This window comes from Lithobates pipiens, unplaced genomic scaffold (assembly GCF_037356315.1).
Source record: "Lithobates pipiens isolate NorthernLeopardFrog02 unplaced genomic scaffold, aLitPip1_a1.2 Scaffold_22, whole genome shotgun sequence".
In the NCBI taxonomy this organism is placed as follows: domain Eukaryota; kingdom Metazoa; phylum Chordata; class Amphibia; order Anura; family Ranidae; genus Lithobates; species Lithobates pipiens.
Window position 1 is genome coordinate 318,019,121 of NW_027507784.1, and position 12,900 is coordinate 318,032,020.

Sequence of the window (12,900 nt, forward strand, 5' to 3'; positions counted from 1 at the left end):
GAGCGATCGCGAGGGGGTGGCCATGAACGAATGGCCGCCCCCTTGTCCGGGATCGCTCCCGCACGAATACCGACCGCCGCAGGCACCGGGCGGGGGCCCGATCGGGCCCCTGACCCGCGGAAAGGCAGGGACGTACATGTACGCCCATATGCCTGCCCGTGCCATGCTGTCGACGTACATCGTCGTGCGGCGGTCGGGAAGTGGTTAAGAGGGAAAAAAAAAAATACAAAAAAAAGCAGCTTTCATATGCATCTTTAATCTGACGTCTCTCACTGTCACCCACAGAAGAGCCACTACTTTTCCAGGCTGGATGACTCAGCATCCTTCAACCACTTCCTGTGAGCCCAGGCCGTCATGCACCTGCCTCTTTTTGGGTTCATCACCACGTCCCATGACATCACTAGTTCAGCTAGAAGAGCCCTGAATGGTATGTGGGGGTGATCATTTAAAACTGGAGTTCTGCTTTAATATATCATATCTGAATGATATGATAAAAAAATATTTACCCTTTTCTGGATGTGATGTAATAGTTCCATGGTCTCCATCTCTGATATCCTTTATTAAATTTTTTGCATAAAGGTAATTCAATAAATAAATGGATAAGTTCACCTTTGGGAATGTGTTACATGTTCCTCCAGTTTCTAGGGTGGAACTTAGAACATGTTCCCTATCCCCGCACTCCCTGTGACAGCAGGCTAGATATCTTCTACTACAGTCTGTAGGAGTCCTGCATGGCACCCGTGGTCTGCTGATCGCGGATGCAATGCTTTTCGGGCTCCTACATTAAAATAGTAAATGTATATTTGTTTACCTGCCAAAAAAAATTTTGTTTTTTGTTTTGTTTTTAAGTGAACTTATTCTTTAAAACTTGATGTCATGGGCTGACTCTTTATAGCAAAAGTAGCACTTTGCTCTAAGCCGCAACAGCCAATGAGAGTTTATCTTTGACTCATGTGACTTCAAATAACCTGGTAGGTTACGCCTCAATCGTGGTAAAGTCAGTGCGTACCATCTTCACTCTTAAGCGGGCAGACGGTGAAAAAGTCTATGACGCGAGAGGTGAAGTCTAAGGTGACCAGGCTTTTCCCTTGCATGATGGTGACACAGTGACGGTCCCCGTAGCTTGCTCGAGGCATGCCCCCACTGAAGATGATGAAGTGGTTCCTGGAGAGGAGAGAAAGGAAGGAACCTTGGATAAAAAGGAAACTGTACATTTACATAGCAGGATCACAGAACAAAGAAAACTGTACAATTACATAGCAGGAAATATCAAACCAGCTGGTCCTGCGTCGTCATTTATAATGCACAAAACACAGATCTGTCTTGTGCAAAACAGGATTTGGACAGCAATTGTTTCAGCTGTGAGAGAAATTTGGGGGACCAGGTGTAGGAAGTGACTGCGTGTCATACCTTTAAAAAAAAAAAAAAAAAAAAAAAGCTAGAACACACATGGGTCCCAAAGCACTCCACCACATTTCCAGCCAACTAAGCAAAGATCACATTTTTAATTTTAATTCACCAAGCCAATGACTACTGCATCATCATAGCAAGAACGTCGATGTAAAATACTCTGATCATCTAATTCACACATTTTCACTGAGGATTACCTCTCATCTGACAAAATTGCAGTCATAAAACTGCAATTAGGAAAAGCTCGCAGATGAACGTGGCCTTCGGGCTAAACTATACAGCAGATTTTAACTGGTTGGTAGCAGGACATTAATGTCACGTTGACAAATGCTTTATTTTTTGCAGCGCACTTATATCAACATGCAGTACATCTAGGGCGATTAAGGTATACCTTAACAAAACAAGAATTTAAATTGTTAGGTTTCTGGATATAGTAAATAATATCCATGACCCCTTGGATTGTGAAGGGAAATCCCCCTTTAAACAGCTGTGACAGTAGGTGGGTGCAGTCTACTTTCTCCACTGCAGGTGGCACTCAAATGCAGCGGCATTGTAGCGGGAGAGGAAGTCAAAAGGAACATGGTTCCTCTATGGTTTCCTGGGTCACTGGGGAAGCCATTACGATTGGATGCTGGCAACCCATGTGATTCTGGTGGCCATCTTTGGTCAGGTAGAATCTATTTAAGACCCTGGCTTGATGAACATTTTGTGAGAGCGTAGTGTAGGGACACCCATCTGTCGGGGACAGTCATTAGCGGTAGGGAGAGGTTCCAAATGAGTAGGAAACGAGCAGGGGTACGCCATCCATCCTGGAAGCCTCCCAGTTTGGGTACGGATTGGGGAGGCAGCGTTCCGCCCCCCTAGACAGATGCTGTCAAGTGTTCCAAGACCTGCAGTTATACCCTTCACTGCAACATTCTGTGAGTGTGCCCAGTTGGGTTGCCTTCCCGCCAGCCATTCGTGCTTAATTGAACTTTAACTTAAAATACAGTTCTGTTACTGAATCTGGATTCAGCGTTTACTGCCGATGCACCTCCCCACAGCGATCATAAGTTTTTCCATTGGAAGTTTTTACCTTTCGTCTTGCTCTGATCTAAATTCTAAAATGCCGGATAAAAAATAAATAAAAAATAAACACACACATTCTCTCTATACGGCAATGGTCAGGACAACAGCAGGGGGACTTCTGAGGGAACAGAAAAAAAAATAAATAAATAAAAAAAAAAAAAAAAAAGTGTGTCACCTTTGAATTCTTTATCTAATCTAATTGTGACTATTAGAGCTCTCACATAGGCCCAAGGGCACCTAAGGCATACAGAGAAGCTTCAATGTCAACAAACACAGAAGGATAATAGAATACTAGAAAAATTATTCATTGCTTAGTGAAGGAGAACAGCGCAAAGTGCAGCAATGCCCATCAACCATATCAAATTACTTTCAGAGCATTACAAGAGTTCTGATGATCTGATTTAGTTTCTGTCAGTACTGTGCTTTGTTGATTAGACCTGTAAAAAAAAAAATATTCAGCTTTCAGCAGCATCCATGTAGGACTCCCAATGTGCATAAGGAAATATGATGAACAAGTTTCAGCACAGCTCTCCAACCTGCTTGCTTATTCAAAACACAGAAAAGATGTCTGGCTGCTTTTACAAATAACCGAATGCACCCAAAAAAAGAGATCGACCATAAGCACAACACTAAAGATTAAGGATTAAACATTTCGCTTGCTTGTGCCAGTTTACGTTTATTTTACATGTGCTCTGGAGATTTAACAAACATCTAATAAAGCTATAAAATGCCAGGAAAAGTAATCCTCCCTTGCAGTGGGATTACACACACACTGCAAGGGGTTAAATGTGCATGCACGTCTAGGCAATTTTTCTCCCCTGCACTCCAGTGGTCAGATTCCCTCTGATGTCATCAAGACCAGTGCAGGGCCCATAGCGTTGGATGTGAGGATGCAAAGGAACAGTCAACTGCCAGAGCATGGGGGAGGGGGAGCGAAGTATCAGGTAAAAGTGCCATTTCCTAGTCCTCTAGCCATATTTGGGCATTTAACCCTTGCAGTGTGGGAGCAGTCCTACTACAAGGAAAAAAAAAAAACCTTTATATTTTCTGTAGTTGGGCTTTAAAGAAATAACAATTAACATACCCTGAACCACTGGATAGATACTGAATTTTGTTGACGGCTTTGCAAGGGAACGGACCTGGGGAAAAACAACAAATTGGATAGTTTTACTTTCAAATGTTGCAAAAGAAAAAAAAAAAAAAAAAAAACACAACAACTACACCACACACAACATACATGTTACTTACCTGCTTTGTGCAATGGTTTTGCACAGAGCAGCCCCGATCCTCTTTTTGGGTCCCCTGTCTGTAGTCCTGGCTCCTCCCTCCGAGTGTCCCCCAATAGCAAGCCTCTTGCTATGAGGGCACTTGAGCAGGCTTGCTCCCAAGCCACACTCCTGTGAATGGACATTGTCCACACGCACGCTCTGTCCCGCTTCCTGCTCTATCCTCATTGGCTCACTGGCTGCGATTGACAGCAGCAGAAGCCAATGCAAAATGCGATGCCAGACTATTCAAAAATAAGTAGACTGCCTTAAATACAGCACAAGTTAACCCACAGAAATACATTGGGGTTGATTTATGAAAACTGGATAGTGCAAAATCTGGAGCAGCTCTGCATAGAAACAAATCTGCTTGCATTTTTTTTTCCCAAAGTTGAATTGAACAAGCTGAAGCTACCATGCACAGCGACGCCATTTTTGGCACGCTCCAGTTTCAGTAAAATAAACTACTGTGTTCACTCATACTATTATTATAATACAGGATTTATATAGTGCTAACAGTTTTCACAGAGCTTTACAGCGTGAAGGCAGACAGTACAGTTACAATACAAGAGGAATACCATGACTAATGTTGCGAATCCAGCCTTAGTAATACTTCACAGCACAGAACCAATGCAAGCATAGAAAGATGACCTTTTACTGCTACAGGCCTCAAACTGAAAAAAAAAAACATTTCCTGAATCAGCCACAAAAGTGCATATTATCCTGGGATTCCTAGTGTAGTGTACAGGACAGTCAGTTACGACCCAATTGGAGAGATTCTAGAATTTTTCTGCCAAATGAAGTATCCAAAATAAGCTAGCAGGCTGAATTTGAGGTCGGCGTCACATATTTGTACGGAAATTTGGTGTTTCTGCTTGTAATTCTCCAACTCACACAGTCCCATCCTCTGGAGGATGGCAGAGGCCTCCCATACCCCCTGATAAGAGCACTGTATTCTTAGGAATTCCACTCCAAGTTCAGGGAGAGGACAACAGCAATTCAAGTTCACAGAGAACAGAAATCCTCAACCCCTAAATGGGCAGAACTTTTTTTTTTCCCTTCCTAGTCAACATCCTCTAATTAGCTCAAGTAGAAATGTATGTCACCAGATTTGTCGCAGGTCAAACGTTATTAAAGCTGAACTTCAAGCAAACTGCTATACACGGATAAAATGCATGCATAGGGGTCGTTTTATCTGTCAAATCCAGTCATGAGATTTACACAGCTCTAAGACACATCACAACCCAAGACCTGATTTTCCACTGCAGCAGTTCAGTAAAAACGTACATGTCGCTTGTAACTGGACAGCGAAAAGAGAAGCAGCTCTCATTCTGCTTTCTTAGCATGCTCTTTGTGAGCACACAAGTACTGCAGTACAACCAACCAGCTCCTTGTGCACTTTCCACCTCTCCCAGTCTGAGGAGATGGGAGGGGGGGGGGGGGAGAGGATTAAAGGGGTTGTAAAGCTTAGATTTTATTTTCTAAATAGGTTCCTTTAAGCTAGTGCATTGTTGGTTCACATACCTTTTCCTTAGATTTCCATTCTAAATGTTTTTTTTTTGTCTGAATTTCTCACTTCCCGTTTCTCCTCAGTAAACTTCACACCATCATCCGAGCGGTGTTTAGTCAGTCAGAACAGCTCACTGAACAGCTTACTGAGGAGGAACAGGAAGCGAGAAATTCAGACAAAGAAAAAATACATTTAGAAGGGAAATCGAAGCAAAAGGTAAGTGAACCAACAATGCACTAGCTTAAAGGAACCTATTTAAAAAAAAAAAAAAAAAAAAAAAAAAAAAAAAAAAAAACTTTACAACCCCTTTAAAAAGGTGAGCACAGTGGTGAATAGGTGTCAGGGATTGATGCACTTGCATATATTCTTCTAACCCACATAGGGTGAAGGTTGCAGAACATCACATTTAAGGAGTTTCGTGTTTAAAGAAATTTAATTACGGACTTTACTTTGTTGCACCACTAGAATTCGACTGATGTCACACATTTAAGGTTTGCTTTTATTTTGACAAGCGCATACACTTTGTAATTTATTTTCTTTCCTGCTAGTTCAGACCAGATGCACTTCTGTGTTTTTTTTCTGAACTAAAAATGCATGCACAGTGTTTCCCATGTATTGCAATGGCTTGAGTTCACACCAGTGCAGTTTCCAGTGTAGAAAATAAAAGTAGAGCGTGCTGCATTTTTTCTGCACAGAACTGTACTGGAACATAGCAAATTGTATCAAAAACACACCGGAACTGCATGTGGTGTGAGCTGTAAACAAAAACTGATCCAGAACGTATCATTTTTGTGGTGTGAACTGGCCCTTCATTTGTGGGAACACAATATTTTGGACTGCAGCTGTCATATACCGTAGTAACATTCTGGTAAGTTAAGAAAGGGGATAACAATTTTTTTTATTCATGTGTAATATAGAGCTGCATTTGCGTGCATTTTAATATTTAAAGTTCAGCTTTAAATTGCTTAAAACTTAAACCATGCAGCTGAATACACACAGATGAAATACATTTTTCCTTTCCCCCCCCCATCAAAGGATGTGCAATTCTGTACAGTCTAGCGATTTGCATGTACCTGCCACTCTTATTTCTTAGCTTAGCAACGTGAACTTCCTGCCTTCCGCAGCCACACTAGACAAAGTCAGCATCATCGTGCCTGTCCAATCAGCAGGGAGGGGATTCAGAACTCAATAGAGGGATCTCCTTGGCTGTGAGGTTTAAAAAGAGTGGCTGAACAAAATTGAAAATTTCTTTCCAGACTAAAAAAATAAATATAGAAATCATATTTCAAAACGCATATATAGCGATTTGTCTTCGCCCTATTTTACACCAGTGTGACTTGTCATGCACTTTGACAGTTCAAAAAGCGCATGTCAAGTCACAACCCATTGCCGGCAATGGAACCGTTTGAATCGTATCGACACAAGTCGCAACTTTGAAAAAAACTGTTCCAGTGTCCTGTCGGATAGTGTGCACTGTGTACTGAACATGTGCAGTACACAGGACAAGCAGATTCCGAAAATAGCCGAAGATGAACGGTGCCTGCGCCGTGAGTCCAGGTTCCAGCCCCACCATCCAAGTGGACATAGAGTTAGAATAAAAAGAGCCGAGTGAAACGAGGCCATGCCCGAAGCGTGGCGAGCCCCTGAGGGGCCCTCTAATATGTGCAGCCCTATGTCCACTTGGATGGAGGGGCTTGCACCTGGACTCACGGCACAGGCGCCGTTAATCTTCGAAGTCCCTTTCTGCTCTGTACTGCGCAAGCGCTGCGCCTGCACAGTTCAGAGCGGACACTTTTCGATGGCCGGACTGTATATGTTAGGACACCGGCACTATTTTGAAATTTCATTGGTGACTAATTGACTTCTGTTAAATTAAGAAGTCACAAGCCGCAGTAAAAATCGGAGGTCCAAATCGCACTAACCTGTGGCTTTGAAATTGCGCTGAAGTAACAAGATTTCAAAGCTGCACTGGTGTGAACCAGAAAATGGAAAACGCCTGTGACAGCTGAGCGCAGCACTGCAGGGGATCACTTGCCAGGTAAATCTAACAAAATAGATTATAGTGCACACAAACAAAAATGACATGTTCCTTGGTCTGGACCACCCCCATTACCTCCTATTAGTGTCAACCAGTGTTATAGGAGTCGTCCTTTCAGTTCTCCCATAAAGAGGAGTTTGTTACCCATGGTTGAGACGCAGGAGCTTTAATTCTATTACTAGTGTAGGACCCACTGATAATGGGGTACTTTGACGCAGCAAGTGGGCGTAGCACTATATGACCATATTGTGTGACCAAATCCCCATATTTGGGGAAGTATGTTCAGGTGTTTTTAAATAGCCTTGCAAGATTTAAATGTCATTTTTGTATGGGTGCACTATAATCCATTTTGTTCTGTTTGTGGTCTTAATATAGCAGCACCATCTTAAATGTTAACGCATTTTTAGGGTGTGCACCCTCCGTCCCCCCATGTTGTGGTTAGTATTTTGAGTATAATTCGCTGGGTGATTGGGAGCCAGTGTAGGGATTGGAAGGGAGGGTTGGCAGACACCGAGCGGTTGGTAAGGTGTAAAACGCTGGCAGCAGCATTCATGATAGACTGAAGTGGGGATAGCCTATGGAGAGGCAGGCCAATGAGAAGGGAGTTGCAATAGTCAAGGTCAGAGATAAGGGAATGGATGAGGAGCTTGGTGGTTTCATAATATGCTGTGCATACCAGTACATTATGGTAAAAAGCTTGAGAACCACCACCCCCCCCAGGTTTTATCCTGCTTTAAGTTCGACTTTAACAAAGTTTATTCATATACAGAGGCCTACTGGTGACATATTTATATTATTGACACCATTGGTCATACTGCTGCTGAACCTAGCCTCCCCCTTTACAGATGCATACTTATCTCAATCCAATGGATACAGTTCACACGTTTACATACAGCACCAGAAGTCATCACTGTCCTGACCTCACATGTGCATTATAGACTTACAGACTACAATGCGGCTGTGTCCTGAGGAAAGAAGCAATCAGAAGTCTATGGGGCACCATTGCAGCCAGAATATAATGTAATATTTTTAAACCCAGAGTCTAGTCAAATACACGTTGAGCCTCACAAGCTGCATCCGATGAATGACACTCACCATACGGAATAGAGGAGGTGACCGGCTGAGATGTAGAGGAGGAATTATTGCTGGCCGTCCATACCATGTACCCTCCATCGCTGTGAGAGCTAACGAGCGATGCCCCACTGCTCTCACAACACAAACTCTCCAATTGCTGGAAAGAGAAGAGGGCATTTCTGAATGAATCGAACAGTTCACCAATTAAAAACCCAATTACTGAGGAAACTCCCATTTGATGTCCTTATCACAGTCACAAACACTAGATCAAACCTACCTGTAAATAAACATTTTAAAAAGAAAACGTGCTTTGGGGAGATAAGCAAAACAAACAAACACAACACACACACACACACACAATAATCCCCTCTTTACCAGCAGCATATTCTTCTTCCCTATACTTCCCCCTGCCAATTTGTTTGTAAAGTGGTCATAAATACCCTCATCAGGAACTTGATATTTGAACATGTTTCCATCACATAAGAGTTAATGATTCACCTGGTTCCCCAAGAAGAGGTGCTCCACTTTCCTGGAATCCCGGTCCCAAAGAACCACCAGCCCCCTACTGTAGCCAATCAGGATCTTCCCTTGCTCCTTTGGATGCTGCTGCAATGATTCCACTGGACCCAGAGCCTTTCCACATCTGTATTCATCTGGCAAGCTGCATAAGGAGATCATAAATATCAGAAAGTAATTCTGAAAATGGAGAGAATAACGGCAGTCTACAACGAAAGATACAAGTTTAATTCTTTGAAGAATATTTCATGAAGGTTTTGCGATGTTTAAAACTTTTTGGATTATGGGTGTACGATGGAAGGATCTTAAGGGCTACCCTGGTGAGGGTTTCCTTTATGCAACCAATGTAATGTTTGGTTCTCATGTGTGCCTATATTGGCCACTAAGGTTGACCCATCTTATTCGTGAAGCCTCAATTATGGTTCTCTCCCCAAGCCCCCCCCCCCTTTGTTCCCTATGTATTTGTATTGTCAAATTATTTGACCATGGTAAGAATTGTTTGCCACTCTATTTTTTGATGTTTATAAAAACTCTCAATGAAAACTATTGTAACAGAAAAAAACAGAAGTTAATGTACCTACAAAATTGCTTAGGCCAACAACGAACCAAACAGTCCATTCGTTTGAGACCATCGGGTTGTGTTCGGCTCCCCAAATACTTTAAGGGCACTTTTTCTGGGTCAGTTAAAATCCAGGGCTGGTAAACAGCGCTCCTTAACCACTCAACTCCCCTCCACAGATGACACCACAACATTACTTAAAGTATAACTAAAAGGTAAAACTTTTTTTTTGTTTTGGATAGAGTGCAAAGGGGTTGGAACACTTGCCAGTTTTTATTGCTGTCTGTGCCCCCCCATCAAGGAAAATTCCCCCTTTGCTCTGTTTACCATCTTGAAAGTAAAAGAAAATACCAAATTTTGGGTTGTCCCCAGAAAAGAGGGGAAATCTTACAATGGGGACACTAGTTCTGGTCGCTTAGAGGCTCCCCAAGGAATTCCCTTAATTTGCAGCGATATTCTCACATTCCGTTTGACTATGGGGACAGGAATTGACCAGAAATCTCCGCAATGGGATGATAAAGATAAAAATTGAAATAAATCTGCCGGGGTTAGTTATAACCTTTACTCTATTCAAAATAAATAAAAGAAGTTTTGCCTATAGTTCTACTTTAAACCCCCCAGAAAATGATCCATTTTCTGAAAGCAGAGGGCCTGTAGAATAAAGAGACGATAAACATTATGACTAAGTCGCACAATATTTGCACAACATCTCGATCTAAACTATATTTTCAGGAAATAAAAAAACCCAATACCAAAATGGATTTTAATACAAAAAAAATTAAATAAAAAATATAGAAAAAACAATTTTAATTAAAGGGAAAAAAACAAACAAAAAAAGGGGGGGGGGAATAGGAGGTTGTGATATTTTAAGCCTCAAAAACAGAGTGGCTGAAATGGCACCCCAAGTTAATAATGCCGTGGCTGTGAAGCAAAGCATCACAGCCATGGCATGTGTACAGCCTTGTTCAACTCAGGTGGGCAGCCAGGGTGGGGGTTGTAAAAGTATGGCTCATTGCTGTCTTCACCACTCCCTGCCCATCTGAAGAGAGCCCTTAATGTTATTTACATCTGCTACAACTGACAAGCTACAATAGTTCTGTACGTATAAGCTTTAATACATTGTACATTATTTTATGGATGTTGTGATGCACATTTAAGTGTACGTAAACTTCAATAATTATCTGCTATTTGCTTCTTTTTAACTATACCATTAAAAAAGCCAAAAAAACAAAATGGTTTTATTTGTCCAACAAGTGCAAAATAAATTATCTTTCAAGTCAAAAACTGTGAGTGAGTGGGTATGAGTAATTTGCCCAGTTGTCTTTTGCTAAAAGTCATTCTGTACCAATGTTGTATAGCTCTGTAATGCCCGATGACTTATAATCCCTGTCTTTGAGGTGTAAAATTCCTAATAAAAATTAATTATGAAAAAAAAAAAAAAAAAAAAAAAAAACAGAACTGGGCAGGGCTGACACTACTCAGTCCACAAATAAGCCGTGTCATCAGCCCACAACAGGGCTTAGAAGACGAGTGAATTTCTGTACAAGTATCTTTCTGTACTTCAGCAACGTCTTTATAGAGATTAAACATTGTAAATGTATCAGATGGACTGCATTTTTTTTTTTCTGTCGTAACATACATACAGTTTAAATAAATACTGTATGTTTGAAGTTGGATTGATTAGATATTATTCCACTCTATTTGGTGCATGGTGTGATCTTGGTACTAGAAGGTTAACTAAAAGCGCAGATAATCGATTCCTTGAAGACCATTCATTCAGCACACTCCGGTTTAGTTTTTTGTTCAATATGAAGTGGTGTCGGTGACCCCTTCTTACATTCCACTGAACCTGCCTGCTGCCATGCTCAACACCCCCACCCCTCCCCCCCCCCCAGGCCTCCTTACCTCTGTACAATTTCATCTTGCAGCAAAGTCTGGTCCTCCAACAGCTTCAAACTTGGGATCTGTACAAAATAAACCCCTCCTCCTTCTGTTCCCAGGCCAACCACATCACAGGAAGTGGTCACCAAAATAACCGTTACACGGGTGACACTTGGAGGAGAGCTGTGGACAGAAGAGGGATTGTTAATATGGTCATTACTGGAAGAAAAAAAAAATCCTTATCCCATACTAAATGGATTTTCCTTTTCAGCAGACAGGCTCACCATTCACATGCATTTTCCTTTTCAGTTACCTTTAAAAGGAGCATTTCATTTTAAAGGATAACTAACCAATTTAAAGATGAACAAGACTGGGTGTCTATAAATCTGCTCAGTTTATCATTAAAAATAAAAATAAAATATAATACATGATGGTTTCTTTTTATATTAGTTTATGTAGCGAAGCAGCCATATTTGCGCTTGCTCCTGCTGCAAATAATTGCGCCTCTCTCAATTACAATCTATAGACAGACTAATCATAAGAAGTCACCACTTATAAATGGCATTTGCATAAGGGTTGCTCACACTATACTGTTGCGGTAATGCATTTAGCAATGCACATTTAGGCTGGTGTGTTACATTGTCATTCTTTTTGAATGCCACCCCGACGCACTTGCCGACAGACGTGCACTTCAGGGCAATTGAACCATTTTTTGTGGAAGTACATCACAAGGCACCAACATGGGTTGCATCACGTTTCACTGCGACACATTTCCATCTGAAGGTGCAAATACAGTTGCCACCTCATCCTTTTAAACCCGAACACACATTACGCAGGTTCTGTGGATGATTAAGGTGGTAATTAAACTCACTTAGTGCCCTATCTGCATTAAATTAGCCTCAACCTGTGTAATTCATATGTGTTCGGCTTTAAAGGGATGAGGTGGCAACCCTAGGTGCGATGGAGGGCTGTTCAAAATGAATGGTACTGCACCAATACAAAGTGTGCATTGCTGCAACATAGGGGTTGGTTTACTAAAAGTGGAGAGTGCAAAATCTGGTGCAGCTCTGCATTGAAACCAAATCAACTTCCAGTTTTGTTTTTTGTTTTTTTTGTTTATAAAGAGCTTAAGCCCAGGTTCGCACTGAGCTGTGTGAGTTTAAATGAACTTGTGTGATCAGACTCTCGCACGTCAGTCCTGATTTCCGCTACAATTTCACAGATATCTGTGTGGGTTTCTGCACAGATGTCAATGAGAATTGCACCCCGAAAACTGCAAATAGTACAGAAACGACTTTTTGAAATCAGTGTGGCGCTGCAAATGCGGCATCACACCAATTAGGACGGTGCCACCGCCGGTAATTGCTGACAATAATTGTGGCTAAAAGCGCAACTCCACTTTTGTTGAGATGGGCACAGATGAGGTGGCACAGATGAGGTGGCACAGATGAGGTGGCACAGATGAGGCGGCACAGATGAGGCGGCACAGATGAGGCGGCACAGATGAGGCGGCACAGATGAGGCGGCACAGATGAGGCGGCACAGATGAGGCGGCACAGAGGAAAGGAAATGCCGATAA

The 12,900-nt window shown here is 42.0% G+C and overlaps 1 protein-coding gene across 3 annotated transcripts in view; it reads right to left on the reverse strand.

Annotated features, from left to right (window-relative positions):
* LLGL1 (LLGL scribble cell polarity complex component 1) overlaps positions 1-12,900 on the reverse strand; it is a 114,737-nt gene that overhangs the window by 33,058 nt on the left and 68,779 nt on the right. For all 3 annotated transcript variants that reach the window (XM_077449444.1, XM_077449443.1, XM_077449442.1), the window contains exons 5-9: positions 11,346-11,504; positions 8,864-9,026; positions 8,387-8,522; positions 3,563-3,617; positions 1,010-1,164 (exon numbers count right to left, since the gene is read on the reverse strand). In XM_077449444.1, coding sequence (XP_077305570.1) covers positions 1,010-1,164; positions 3,563-3,617; positions 8,387-8,522; positions 8,864-9,026; positions 11,346-11,504 — 668 coding nt within the window. The remainder of the gene's footprint in view (positions 1-1,009; positions 1,165-3,562; positions 3,618-8,386; positions 8,523-8,863; positions 9,027-11,345; positions 11,505-12,900) is intronic.